Source organism: Globicephala melas, chromosome 2 (genome assembly GCF_963455315.2).
Source record: "Globicephala melas chromosome 2, mGloMel1.2, whole genome shotgun sequence".
Lineage (NCBI taxonomy): Eukaryota > Metazoa > Chordata > Mammalia > Artiodactyla > Delphinidae > Globicephala > Globicephala melas.
Window position 1 is genome coordinate 62,623,354 of NC_083315.2, and position 15,129 is coordinate 62,638,482.

General features: G+C 37.8%; 1 protein-coding gene and 1 non-coding gene across 9 annotated transcripts in view; one reads left to right on the top strand and one right to left on the bottom strand.

Moving 5' to 3' along the window:
* Window positions 1–15,129, top strand: part of MYO9A (myosin IXA) — a 269,375-nt gene that overhangs the window by 236,744 nt on the left and 17,502 nt on the right. For 5 of the 8 annotated variants that reach the window (XM_030875073.2, XM_030875075.2, XM_030875079.2 and 2 more), the window contains 5 exons: window positions 413–541; window positions 1,345–1,450; window positions 2,212–2,343; window positions 3,259–3,382; window positions 4,917–4,970. In XM_030875073.2, the coding sequence (XP_030730933.1) occupies window positions 413–541; window positions 1,345–1,450; window positions 2,212–2,343; window positions 3,259–3,382; window positions 4,917–4,970 (545 nt within the window). The remainder of the gene's footprint in view (window positions 1–412; window positions 542–1,344; window positions 1,451–2,211; window positions 2,344–3,258; window positions 3,383–4,916; window positions 4,971–15,129) is intronic. The other 3 variants (XM_030875076.2, XM_030875077.2, XM_030875081.2) reach the window with 1 other exon arrangement.
* On the bottom strand, window positions 2,493–2,565 carry TRNAG-UCC (transfer RNA glycine (anticodon UCC)). Its single transcript has one exon. It is a non-coding gene; the product is annotated as a tRNA-Gly (tRNA).

Consider the following 15,129-nt stretch of genomic DNA (forward strand, 5'->3'; position numbering starts at 1 on the left):
AATGACTTAAAATCAGTCTGACTTTTAGAAACTGTCCTTTGGGCCTTTTTTATGTTTGTCATCTGAAGCATCACTACTAGAAGTATCGTTCACAGACCAATTCACAAGAGAAGTACAGAAATTGAGAAAAAGCATTTAGAAACATTCATAGCAATTTAACAGTGCCTTGACATGAAAACTTGTGATCTTTTATTTTACACACCTATCAGTCCGCGACATTTGAAAAACAACCAACAAACAACAACTGTTCCTTTACCACAGTAGGAGCACTGTTCCAAAGCATGGAATTAGATTGTAGAAGATAGTCTGATTAAGAACATGAAGGCATTTTTCAGTCATGATAGTTTCTAAAGTGAATTATTTGACTCTCTGCATGTTTTGGCTTTCTTATCTAACTCTTGTCTCTGAATAGATGCTGAGAATGTAAACCTAGATGACTATAACATACACGTCATTGCAAGTGTATTCAAACAATGGCTTCGTGATTTGCCCAATCCACTCATGACCTTTGAACTCTATGAGGAATTTCTTCGAGCTATGGGTAAGCACAGGCTTCCTGGGTTCAGGGAAGGCCTGCACTTGGGAAAGGAATGCCATCTTCATATTAGATTATTTAGCCGTCCTCTCAGTTGGTTTAGTTCATATAGATCCAAAAATGATACAGTCAGTACAAAACTGCCAGTGAACTCTCACCTTTTCAAATGTTAACTTTTTTAGAAACTCATTAAAAGGTCAGTGTCCTAAAAACTTTCTGAGCAGGTCACCTAGTTGCTTCTTACAAAGAGATTGAAAGACTAAGGTTATAAACAAATTTAAAAATTAAATAGGAGATTTATATTCATTTAAATTGTGAATCTAGGCAAGAACTCAGTGTAAAGTTGGCTGTCTATTTTAAGCCATGCCTAACATGTTGGTTTAGTTTTTCAGTGCTACAGATGTGTAGGATATTGATTAAGGCCTACCTACAAGTGTTTAGGCCCTGAGGCCTGACTCCTCAATTCCCATAAGACTGATTTATAACTTATATAACAATTTATTAATTTTAATGGGGAATTGGTTTGCCACAAAATGCCTGAAAAACTAGGGCATCTCTTGCCCCTTGCTGTAATCAAGAATTACTGGGCTATAGATTAAAACTCATGAGACTGCTTAGAGAGTATAGAACTCAAGCAAAGGGAGATTAGTGGTAACTGTGAGTTGTTCTTCTGCTATACAGGTATAGCTAAAACTCCTAAAAATCAACCCTAGAGCCAGTCGCCCTTGCTACCTAGGGTCTGTCCAGAAGGAATATGTAGTGTATAAGAGAGGATATTCATTCTTATTTGCTGCTCTTACTGCTTTCAGGCCTTCAGGAGAGGAAAGAGACAATCCGTGGTGTATACTCTGTGATTGACCAGCTCTCCCGAACTCATCTCAATACACTGGAACGCCTCATCTTTCATCTAGTCAGGTAACTTCAAGAAACAAAGGAACACTTAACAGTTTCTCTTGGATTCTTTTAAATAAATGAAGAGCTCCTTTGTATGAAAAACTGACAGATCTTTTTTTTTCCTGTTGATAAAGTCAATGCCTCAAACAGGTGGTTATGATTCCTTGGAGCAGAAATCCTCAGCTGAGTTAGATTGCATGGCAGGTGCTTCTCTGCCCTGTTTGAGCCATGTAACACCTCAGTCTCATGGTGGCGCTGTGTAGCCTAGCCTGTTATCTAACTCCCGAGCTAGAAAGGCTGTGTGTCTGTTGACATAACCTAATTCATAGGAGGAGGGTTCAGACGGAGCTCAGGAATTGACTGACAAAAGACAATTCAGGGGTAGTCTCTCTCTTCTGATTGTAAATATTAGCAATAGTTGGGAAGAAAGCCACCTTTTTCTTTGGATACATATCTTACATGACTGTTTGAAAATGCCTTAAAGTGTCTACATTCTGTAGACATGTTCATCTAGTAACGGTGACCTGGGGCAGTGAGTCACAAATTTTTCCTTGATCAGCTCTCTGCTTGCCTGAATTGCTTCAAGGAACAGAGTAAAAGTACACTTTCCAGAGGCAAAGGAACAGATTTGGGAAAAGTCTACAGTATCTTCCTTCAACTGATAGGAACATCTTTCCAGTACTATGCAGTTGATGTCATTGATCTTCTTTCATCTCTTCTGCCTACCTCCCTGCAATTTTCCTTTTTCATCCTAGTTTCACTTGTTTTTTTTTGTTTCTTAGGATTGCTCTACAGGAAGACACTAATCGAATGTCTGCTAATGCTTTGGCCATTGTATTTGCACCCTGCATTCTCCGCTGCCCTGACACCATTGACCCACTACAAAGTGTGCAGGACATCAGTAAGACTACCACGTAAGGCCAGTCACCATCACCTCTGCAAGACCCCAGGGACTTCTGAGTCAGTGTAGTCACTTTATCCAGATATCAAACATAGTGAATGATTTCTTTTTTTTTCCTTTTTCTTTTTTTTGACCATGCTGCATGTCTTGCAGGGATCTTAGTTCCCCGACCAGGGATCGAACCAGGGCCCCCTGCAGTGGAAGTACAGAGTCCTAACCACTGGACCACCAGGGAGTTCCCCTAGCAAATGATTTTTTTTTTTTTTAAGTTCATATGTTTTTAATAAGATTGCTAGGTGCCACTGGGCTTTTTTATGCTGAAGATGAAAAATTCCTTTAGGTTCTATTCAACTAAGCATCATTTGTTTTGAAGGGCCTTATTTTTTAAATTTGGCTTTTCTTTAGGAATGATTATAGTTTCCAAATGTATTTTAAAATACCATTTTACCAAATTACATATACTTTGTGTTTTCCTGTAATCTAGTCTAACTGTAGTCTTATGGCTCCGAATCCCTTTGGTCTTAATACTTCAATATTCCTGTATTTCACCTTGCCCTTTTTTCATGGACCTCTGATTTCCTTCTAGAGTGGTGATTCTTAACCTTTTCTGCAAAAGGAGCTTTCCCCAAAAAAGCCTAGTGTTTGCGTCCCGTTCCCAGAGAGTGATTTAATTGGTCGGGGGTGTGGCCTAGGCATTGGGACTTACAACTGCTCCTCAGATGGATACTAAAGTGCAGCCAAAGTTGTGAACCACCATTATAAACCCTGTCTCTGAGCTCATAAAATAAGGGATGTTGATTTTTCTTTTATCCTCCAACTATCTACCACACTTAGCTGAAAAATAGTCTGTGGGTGCTACAATTTATTTGATTTGACAATTTATTTGATTGACTTCAGCACTTAACAGTTTTCTCTTTTCCTGTTTCAGCTGTGTGGAGCTGATTGTTGTGGAACAAATGAATAAATATAAGGCTCGTCTCAAAGACATCAGTAGCCTGGAATTTGCTGAGAATAAGGCAAAGACCAGGCTGTCACTGATTCGTAGATCAATGGTAAGATGCAGGACATGGAATCACAGGGGGAAATGGGAGCCTTCCTCAGATTTTAAGTACATATTATGACATGTAGAGAGAGATTATTCTTCGAATCTTTTTCACATGGAACAAGTGAAAAAAAAAAAAGTCACCTTATCTCAGGGTACTATGTATGCCTCATGTTTGTTCTTTGAGCTGTCTTTAGTTATATACACAGAATACAGTTAACTATGAAGAATTTTTAAAATCAAGTATTTGGGTAAAATGTTGGTGGTTTAATAATTTGCCCTGTTTTCTTTTCCTGTCCTTTCTATGAAAACGTAACCCACCCTAACTTTTGAGTCTACTTTCTTCCACCGTCTGTTCCCAACCTCAACCATGTCACTTTTGGTGGTCCGGCCAATAGTTCTGGGATGTAGAGAACTTACTCACTTGCAAGAATGTGAGTCATAGGATATAGAACTCCACTATGAGTCTACTATTATCAAATAAAGATTTCTTTGAGGGTTTATTGCTAGGTTTTGAAAAAAGCCTTACAAAAATGATAATTTATTTCTTCCATTTGCCCATTTGTCTGTTTAATATCTTCCTTTGTAACTGGTGACCTATATATAAACAACTCCATTTCACACTGACCAATAATCAGTAGGGTCTAGATAACTGGAAACCTATTGTTGCATTAAAGTTTAATTATTGCCCATTTACTACCCTTCCCCTGAATTGTAAAACAAAACTGTATTAGTGAACACCCAATCAGATCCCCAGTAAATCTCTAAAGAGAAACAGGCTTCCCCATCATTGTGCCCATGTTTTTGCAGAGGCCCAGCAATACTTCCTCTATACTTGGTAGTTTATACTTAGGTTAGCATTAAAGTAACTCCATTTCTTCCTTTACTATTAAACTGCCTGGCACAGGACAAGTGCACAACAAATGTCTGTAGATTAAGTTAATGAAGGGTGTTCTCTAAAAACAAACATAAACACAGAATTTCTCCAATCAGTAAAGGTATTAAATAAAGCTCATCACAGAACACGTTCTGAATCTTTTCTCCAGGAAATGAAAACAGAAACCCCATTTAAAGGTGAAACCCTGGGCTTCCCTGGTGGCGCAGTGGTTGAGAGTCCGCCTACCAATGCAGGGGACACGGGTTCGTGCCCCAGTCCAGGAAGATCCCACATGCTGTGGAGCAGCTGGGCCCATGAGCCATGGCCACTGGGCCTGCGTGTCCGGAGCCTGTGCTCCGCAATGGAAGAGGTCACAACAGTGAGAGGCCCATGTATCGCAAAAAAAAAAAAAAAACCCTTTCTGTAGTATGAATTTTTATGAACTCAGTTCTGAGAGGCCCAAGTTAGCAGTGCCCATCCAGGGAAGACAGGAAGAGACCTTTTACTATAAGGCTACTTTTCAAAGCAGGTAGACAAGCTGTGCTTTTTTGCTGATGCTGCGGAAGACAGATATATTCATTCCATTGAAAGATTAAACCTCTTTAATGGGGCAATGACATGTACATTCTAACCTTCTGCTTTCCTTTTCATGTCCTTCCTAATCCAGAAACCTGTACTAATTGCAGTTAGATTTATGAGCATTACCCGCAATTCAGTCTCGGTATGTATTAATATTGCAATGTGTCACAGCCACTTTACATTATTGTCTCTCATCCATCCAGGAGTTGTTCTGCTCTGTCTATCATCCATGCCTGTCCACCCTCCATGTGCAGCCCCAATTCAGGTCCCACTTCCTGATCAGCCTTCACTTGCTTTTCTCTTACTCTCTTTCTTTAGAACCTTTATTTTCTTTCCTCTGTGTCATGCAGTTGAACAATGTCCATTTATAATATACTGGTTTTTCCTCTTTGTGGATTTCTTCTTTGGTTGGGTCATTGAAAGGTGAACATTGAAAGCATTAAGGTATCAAATAAATTTCTGCTCTGTGAGCTTTGTTCTCATCAGTCTCTTCCTTTATTACATAAAAACCTATTACTGTTTTTAGCATTCTCCATCATTAGAAATACTTATTTGCCCATTTCTATCTGTGACTTTGATGGTGTCTTCCTAGACGTAGAAGTATGACTGTTATCTACTCAGCATTTTTTAGACAGTGCTGCAAGTAGTAGTGAGCAAATTGATGGACTGGTTCTAGACTTAAATAATAATAGTATAATAGATCTCATACCAGGATTTCATATAAAAAAAAGAATGGAGAGATGGAACACCAATATATATGGAAACTAATTGCAAAGACTATCCATCTATGTGTAACCAGTTCATTAAGGATGTCAATTTGCTGGGATATAAATGTCAGTCAGTTTTGCTTTTTATCTAGTAACTGCCTTCCAACTCTACCATGTCAAAATCCCCTTTTCTACTGGATATCAACTACCTTAACAGCATCTTTTGACTATTCCATAATTTTTAAATGCTCTAGTCTTAGTCCGGTATTTAAGACTTAGTTCTCTTCATATTATATCTTCATATTATAACATCAGCCACAGGCTTGATCCAGTACTCATCACTTTCTTCCAGGATAGACTAGACCTTAATCTGGGGCTGAAAACTTTGGGGGTGAGTGAGTAGGTTCTTTTTGTCATACACTTCTGCCCTCCCTCCTTTTTTCCTTGTTTTTTTTTTTTTAATTTCGAAATTCCAGAACATACCTGACTCCAAGAGTTGTTTGTTTTGTTTTTGTTCTTTTAAATTTTTTATTTATTTATTTATATTTTGGCTGTGTTGGGTCTTCATTGCTGTGTGTGGGCTTTCTCTAGTTGTGGCGAGTGGGGACTACTCTTTGTTGTGGTGCGCAGGCTTCTCATTGTGGTGGCTTGTCTTTGTTGCAGAGTACGGGCTCTAGGCACGCAGGCTTCATTCAGTAGTTGTGGCACATGGGCTCAGTAGTTGTGGCTCGCAGGCTCCAGAGCACAGGCTCAGTAATTGTGGCTCACGGGCTCTAGAGTGCAGGCTCAGTAGTTGTGGTGCACGGGCTCAGTTGCTCCATGGCATGTGGGATCTTCCCGGACCAGGGCTCGAACCTGTGTCCCCTGCCTTGGCAGGCAGATTCTTAACCACTGCACCACCAAGGAAGTCCCTGCCCACCCTCTTTCTTGTGCTGTTTCTTCCTCTGGTGTTGAAACTGAGAGGAGTGATATAGGAAAGGCAGAATTCTACGTGATATGCCAGTATTGAGGTGACAGTATTCTTGGTTGTTCAGCACTACTATTCAAACTCATTGTCAGTAGGCTAAATGAAGATAAGTGGTATCTCCAATTGACCCTGCTGACAGTGAGCAGAAGGCTATAGGCATTGGCAGTCCCTTGCTTTGGTTACACCTTCTGGCTAAACCTGACGGATGGCATTCATACTGTGCGACTCTGATATGTATGTCTTTTTTTTGCCTCAAGACGTTACCCAATCAGATCTACCTCCCATGGCCATTTCTAGGGCCTACAAGCACACTGGGGGAAAGGTTACATTTTTCATACCTCTTGGTTCCCAAGAACTCAAGGTGGGTAAGTCTTGCCTACCTCTCTATCTGACTCTTCCCACCACACTCTTTCCCCACTTCTCTTTTCCCCTGTGCATATAACAGAGTTGCAAATCAGTAAGTCTTTTGCCTATACAGACAACCTAATGGAATGAAATACCAGTTTCCCTTTCTTTTAGATGAACTCAAACCTTGATTCTTACCTTCTGGATTCAGTGATGACACTGCCGTTTTCCTGTAAGAGGGGAGGGAATATCCTCTTTTCATAAACTCTGTGTTTCCCTGAAATTCCAATAACCCCTCTTTCTTTTTAGCCTTTTTAGATTTACATTGAGGGAAAGGTGTTAGAATATTGATCACAGTATTGATTTAAAAAAATGAAACTCTCAGTAAGCCCTGAGAGGAGAAGCTGGTACCAACTACTCTTGGCTCTTTAAAGCTAGAAGAAGGGCTGCTTAATTATCCTCAGCTTTGGATCTTAGCCACAAGTTTGCAACAAGAGGAAAAATCCCACTTAACATCCTATTGCATATGCATCTCTAGCTGTAGAAAAGGTGTTAGTCCCAGACTTAAGAACAAGACCGTGTCTAGGACGTATTTGGTATTCATTCAGCATCTAAGGGATTGAATCTAAGAATTGAATCTAGGAGAGAGCAGTGAGTTTTAGGTTATTCACTACAAATAAACTAATCAAAGTCAATAGTATTCAGGTCTTCATAGATGAAAAAATTGCTATTCCATAATTAAATACAATGGTGACTTTGCTGAAATGAAGAGTGAAATGAATTTTCAAAAAGTATGTTATATTATTGCCAATGTGAAAAGTCATTTGGGTTGGGTGTTGAAAGATGAGTAGTAATTTAACAAATGGTGAGAAGACAGGGGAATGACAATTCCAGAGGCAAAGAAGCACGAAACAGATATCTGTGAATAATGACTGCCTTGTGTTGCTTGAGCTGGCCAGGTGGTGTGGAAGTGGCAGAAGAGTTTGGGAAGGTAGACTGGAACCAGATGTGCAGCATTAAGAATTTTGGGGCTTCCCTGGTGGCGCAGTGGTTGAGAGTCCACCTGCCGATGCAGGGGACACGGGTTCGTGCCCCGGTCTGGGAAGATCCCACATGCTGTGGAGCGGCTGGGCCCGTGAGCCATGGCTGCTGAGCCTGCGCGTCCGGAGCCTGTGCTCCGCAATGGGAGAGGCCACAACAGTGAGAGGCCCGCGTACCACAAAAAAAAAAAAAAAAGAATTTTGAATTTTCCCGTTTTGAAGCACTTGGGAGCTATGGAAAGGTTTTGAAGTAGGGGAATGTCACCATCATTTCTTTTAGAAAAATAGCTGGTAGCATTCTAAAGAAGAATGGATTAGAGATGGGCAAGACTGGCAGCCATATATCAGTTAGGAGACTCTTGACTTGTAAGTAATCATATTTGCCATCACTATAATAGGTTGAATCCTGATCATGTCATTTTGAAAATATGTTTCTGCTACCATGTACTTTCCACAGAATTAGATTTATGGAGCATAATCTTTGACTCTAGGCTATTCCCAGAGTAGGATTTCAGAATATGATATGCTCACAGTCCATCCAGTTATGCCTCTTCTATAACAAATAGGTTTTTTTTGTAACTTATTTTTGTTATAATTCTAAGCATAAGTATTGATTTAGTATTATTTAAGATAATATAATATGAAGAATATAATTTGAAATAAAGTTTACTAATCTATAGAACCCTCACAAATTATCCTCTTGAAAGATGTTACACACAAAGGTTTTCATAGCCAAACAAAGTTTAGCATATAATGTGCAGTACTTCCAAAACTTTAATGTGGAGTGCTTTCTTCATGATGAGTCTAGTTGAACAGGGGTTCTAAAAAAAGCATTTTAAAAACAACATTCTAATTTTTAAAAATAGTATCAGTTGCTATTTTATGTACTCAGTTTGGAATTTTAAAATTGCTCTAAGTCTTTTCAGGATTTTCTTGCGGCGCTCATAGTGGTTGGCAGTACTTATAAATTTTGCGTCATCTAGGCTTATTGAAGAACTTACCTGCATGTCTCTGTTAGAAATTTGCATACCTGCAATTCTGTATCATTGTGGATCTGTGGGGGTAAGCTATGCAACTGAGAACACCAAAAGAAGCAAGAAATGCCCTTCCAGAAGTTAAGTATTAATAATTGGAAAGTTAAGAATCAATTGAAATGTGGCAGCTTTGAAGAGCTCCAAAGGAAAAAGATATTCCAAGTGTGGACTTGATTCTAGCAAAGGGTCCTGTCATTTCCTTATGTTAGTGCATGCTGTCTAAGTCTACTGTTCACATTCAGGTGACTTGACATAATAAGAATCAGACCCAGAGAATGAAGATTTTCTGAGAATATAGAAGTGTTCTTACTGTTTCTGGTACTGACCAGAAAGTATTTTTGTAGTATTAATCTTTTTTTTTTCAAGATATAATTGACATATAACATTCTTAGTTTTAGGTATAGCACAATGATTTGATATATGTATATATTGTGAAGTGATTATCATAATAAGCTTAGCTAACATTCATCACCACATACAGTTAATAATTTTTTCTTGTAATAAGAACGTGTAGTGTTCTCTTTGATAACACCACAACAGAAGACCCTTGCTTTTTCTATTCCTCCGGAACCCTCTTTCAAAGATCACGATGGTAAGCAAGAGGCATTACTTGAAGATCCACATGCAGGAAACATGCAGCGCCAATGATGAGGAGGATTAGGCACAGGACCTCTTTGGGAGAGTAGGCAAAAGGAGAACAGTATTTGTGCTCCTTTTTGTGAATTGTGAAAGAAGCATCTCTTTTGAAGCCTTGAAATCAGCTCTCTCAGATGTGGACAAATGGGAAGAAAAGTTATGTAGGGAATTCTTGTAGATAGAATTCCATAGGAGTGGAAGAACTACAGTAATATCTGGCAAGGGGACGTGACGCTCTTCAAGAGGCCTGAAAATTAGGTTTGGGGGAATAAAAGGCAGAAGTTAGGAAGTAAGGAAATATAAGGATTCTGTGATCTTGGGATGACAGGATTATATGTGAGAGAAGAGAAGGTGAAGATTTACAAACAGCAGAGTGAGTGAGCCAGGTGGGTTGAGAGTTTAGAGAGTAAAAAGTACAGAATACTAGACAAGCATAAATGATGGTGGCTCCCTATGCAATTTTTGCTGCTAGATCTACCAGTTGTATCCTAAAAATCGATTTTTAAATATTTTCATTTCACTCTTTTATCTCCTTTTTTAAAAAATTCAGATTTGAAACTTAATACTAGCTCTTTTTGTATAATGATGTACTCAGTGCTTTTAAAGAAGCTGTTTTCTCACAGAACTTGGAAGATAAACTATTTTATATTTATCATTTTCAAATGACTGGAATTACTTCTTTCTCTTACAGTATATAATATCTTTTAAAATTAGGCATTTGATAAATCTAAGATCTTGTGTTTCTACATAAAAGACACATTTACATACTTGTTTCATGCTCATTGTGGAAAAATTTGAACAGTAGGGTAAAGTGCAAAAAGCAGGAAGAAAATCACAATTTTCTATTAATATTTTAGAATACTTATATTTCCCTTGAACTTTTTCCCTATGTACATGTAGTGAAGTTATGACAGTCCTATGGTATTCATAGTTTTATGTTTCTTTTATTATTATTTATTTATTTAATTTATTTATTTTTTTGCGGTACGCGGGCCTCTCACTGTTGTGGCCTCTCCTGTTGCGGAGCACAGGCTCTGGGCGCGCAGGCTCAGTGGCCATGGCTCACGAGCCCAGCCGCTCCGCGGCATGTGGGATCTTCCCAGACCAGGGCATGAACCCGTGTCCCCTGCATTGGCAGGCGGACTCTCAACCACTGCGCCACCAGGGAAGCTCTTCTTTTATTATTTTAGGAAGATTTTTGTAGAGTTAAAACATGAATTCAATTCAGTATTGTAAATCCATTTGATATTTTTAAACTTACAGTTTTACTAAATAAAAATGAGACTACGTTCCATCTATGTTTCTTCAGAGGTACTTCTCATTTTAGACTACACTTTAGACACATCTTTTTTTCCTTCCCATTCTCTTCTGCAGATGAGACCTGTCTTCCTAGCCCCACTTATTGATTCATTTTCATTTATTCTCATTCATTTTTTCAACAAAAATGTAACAGTTCTGTTGTGTTTTAGGCACTTGTGCTAGGTGCTGGAGGTATAGAAATGACAAGGTCTCTTCTTTAGATAAATTAACAGTCTAGTAAGCAAAGGTATAAATAGTTGTAGTTCAGTTTACTAAATCTCATCTTGTCTGTTCAGAAAGCTGTAGGGAAGCATAGAGAGCTAGATGACTTAATACCTGAGAACACTGAATAAACTTCAATGGCTAGAATGTAAGATTTCTTGGTAAGAATGAAGGAAGGGAAGAGTGATAAGATATAATGAATTAGCAAATAAGTTTTTGGGTTCTTAAATTCCAGGATTAGTAGTTTGGATTTGATCTTTTTAGGCCTTGAGAGGCCATCAAAGATTGTCTAAGACTTTCCTCTTTTAAAAACACTGGACATAAAGTTTCACAGAGGAATTTTACCAACCCTTTAAAAACATAACAATACAATTTAATCTGTTCCAGAGCTGAGAGGGAAAAGGTCTTTTTTTATGAAAAGAGTGTAACATTGGTACTTTTTAACACCCTGCCCGAAAAAGAAAAACTAACAAAAATTTTACATGAAAGTATTAAAGGCAGCAGAGTACAGGATGGGCTCTGGACTAAACTTTTGTGTTTAAATCCTAGCACCAGATTACTAGCTATTGTGACATGGGCAAGTCATTTAATCTCCATGCCTCAGTTTTCTCATGTATAAACTGGAGTTAATAGTACCAGACTCACAGGATTAAATGAGTTTATACTTGTAAAGCCACAGAACAGGACTTGATACACTGAGATATATATATATTTACACACATATATATACACATATGTGTATATCAATAGAACACTTGATATATAAATTCAGAACTGCCTCATCTGTCAATATTAATCCCCAAATCCCAAGTTAAAATATTAGCAAGCATAGCTCAGTGGCCCATAAACATAAACTTTTACTAAGTGTGATTTAACCCAGGAATGCAAGAATGATTCGATTAGCATAATTCACCATGTTAATTGATCTGTAGGAAAAATATAATATTATCCTCATAGATATTTAAGGGGCATTTGATATAATTATACAGGTATTATTTTTTAAATTCTTATTAAAATAGGGATATATCTATAATTCCTTAGCATGATAAAATATATCTGTTATATCCCCCAAACCAGTATCTTGCTTAATGGAGAAACATTGGAAGCTTTCTAATTAAAACTGGGAAAAGGCAAGAATGTCCATTATCCTCATTGTTATTTGTCCTTGATCTGGAGGTACTATCTAATGCAATTGGGTAATAAAAAGGAATCAGAGGTATAAAACTTATAAGAAGAAGTAGAATTATCACTATTTTCATTATGATTGTATATATGCAAAACTCAAGAAAATCAACTTAAAAACTAATTAAAATTATAGGGTATCTGAGTACCATTGATAACTTTGATATGTACTACCCATTGGATGATATAATGGAAGAAAAATGCCCATTTTTATTAGCATGCACTCAAAACAGCAACATAAAATACCAAAGAATATACTTAAGAAATGTAGAACAAGAAATGTGGAAGATTTATACAGACAGAGTCTTAAACCCCAAGAATTACAAAAGAAGATTTGAACAAATAAATGCATTTGGAAAGGAAGACTGAATATATAAAGATGTCAGTTCTTCCTAAATTCATCTATTCATTTATTGTTCTAACACCCAGTAGGATGGAGAGAGGATCTGTTGAGACTCACCTAAACTTTCAGACTCATAAGACTACCGTGAGCTACACTTGGCATCAGAATCATGTAGAAGAATATGGGACAGGAAGCACAGCATGCCAGCAGACAACATAAGGTCTTCCTTTTATGCCAGAGTCGTTGTAGCGAGTCATGCTGCCACGCCACCATCAGGGTGTTAGCTATATCTTTAGTCTCTCAAGTCACAGCTCAAGTGCAAGGAAAAAGAGGTCCACATTTAGTGGTTGCAGATCTGTTCTGCCTTAGAAGTTTCATGCCTCCACAGGAGTCAGTATCTTTCATAAAATTCCAGACATGGTTTCCTGGGTCCCTGCAAGGGATATGTCTAATTACAGCAGACTCCACACTCAAAGAGTCTAAATATATAGGTTTCAACTAGATATTTATAATTTATCATTCCTTCTTCAGATGCCAATCGGTAATTTTTGCCAGAGACAATGTTGTCTAGTAACATCATTTACATGCTACCTTTATCAGGTTTCCAGGGTCCTGAGCTAGAACATGGACCAAAGATCAAATTCTCATAGACAAGGAAAGAGTTTTGTAACATTTTACCAACAAGATGTGATGTCAATAAAAACAACAAAAGAATATTTGGGGGGACCTTGACAAGATGCTACTAAAATTGATAATAAGAAAATAAGGAAGCAGGAAAACTAAGAAAATCCTTAAAAAAGAAAAAGAAAGGATCATAAACATTAAAGTGAGTGACATTTCAGAGGTATACTATTCAATAAATGGTGAAGGAAAAAAGGATAGTCATGTGGAGAAAAAACAAGAAAAATTAAAATGTTGATCTAAATTAATCAAAGACTAAAAATTTAAAAATAAAAGTGCTAGGAGTATAGTCATCTCTCAGTATCCACAGGGAATACTATGATAGGGGTTTCAGAACCCCCGCCCCAAAGATACCAAATTTCTAGGATGCTCAAGTTCATTATGTAAAATGGCAAAGGGCTTCCCTGGTGGCGCAGTGGTTAAGAATGCGCCTGCCAGTGCAGGGGACACAGGTTCGAGCCCTGATCTGGGAAGATCCCACATGCCGCGGAGCAACTAAGCCCATGCACCACAGCTATTGAGCCTGAGCTCTAGAGCCCATGAGCCACAGCTACTGAGCCTATGTGCCACAACTACCGAAGCCCACATGCCTAGAGCCTGTGCTCCACAACAAGAGAAGCCACTGCAATGAGAAGCCTGTGAACCACAACAAAGAGTAGCCCCCGCTTGTTTCAACTAGAGAAAGCCCACGCAGCAGTGAAGACCCAACACAGCCAAAAATAAACAAACAAAATAAAGTTCCTGTTTAAAAAAAAATGGAATAGTATTTGCATATAACCTACACACATCCTCCCATTATACTTTATTTTTTATTTGAAGTATAATTGATTTACAATATTCAAGTGTACAGTATACTGATTTGATATTTTTATACATTACAAAATGATCACCACAATAAGTCTGATTACCATCTGTCACCATAGAAAGTTATTACAATATTATTGGCTATATTCCCTATGCTGTACGTTACATCCACATGACTTATGTACTTTATAACTGGAAGTTTGTACCTTTTAATCTCCCTCACCTATTTAACTCATCCCCCTACCCCCCTTCTCTTTGGCAACCACCAGTTCTTTGTATCTATTAATCTGTTTCTGTTTTGTTATGTTTGTTTTTTTAGATTCCACATATAAGTGAAATCATGCATTACTTGTCTTTCTGTGTTTGACGTATTTCACGTAGCATAATCGAGGTCCATCCATGTTGTTGCTAATGACAGGATTTCATTCTTTTTTTATGATTAATATTCCATTATGTGTGTATGTATGTGTGTATACACATACATGCATACATATAATATATACTTCATCTTCTTTATCCAGTCATCTATCATTGGATACTTAAGTTGCTTTCATATGTGGGCTATTGTAGATAATGCTGCAGTGAACATAGGGGTGTATATATCTTTTCAAATTAGTGTTTTTGTTTTATCTGGATAAATATCCAGGAGTGGAATTGTTAGATCATATGATAGTTCTATTTTTAATTTTTTGAGGATCCTTCATACAATCTTTCATGTACCAATTCACATTCCCACCAACAGAGCACAGGAGTTCCCTTTTCTCCACATCCTCACCAACACTTACCTGCTGTCTTTTTGATAATAGCCATTCTGACAGGTGTGAGTTGATATCTCATTGTGGTTTTGATTTGCATTTCCTTGATGATAGTGATGTTGAACATCTTTTCATGTGTCTGTTGGCCATCTGTATGTTGTCTTTGGAAAAATGTCTATTGAGGTGCTCTGCTCATTTTTTAATTAGGTTGTTTGTCATTTTGAAGTTGAGTTGTATGAGTTCTTTGTATATTTTTGGATATTAACCCCTTGTTAGATATATCATT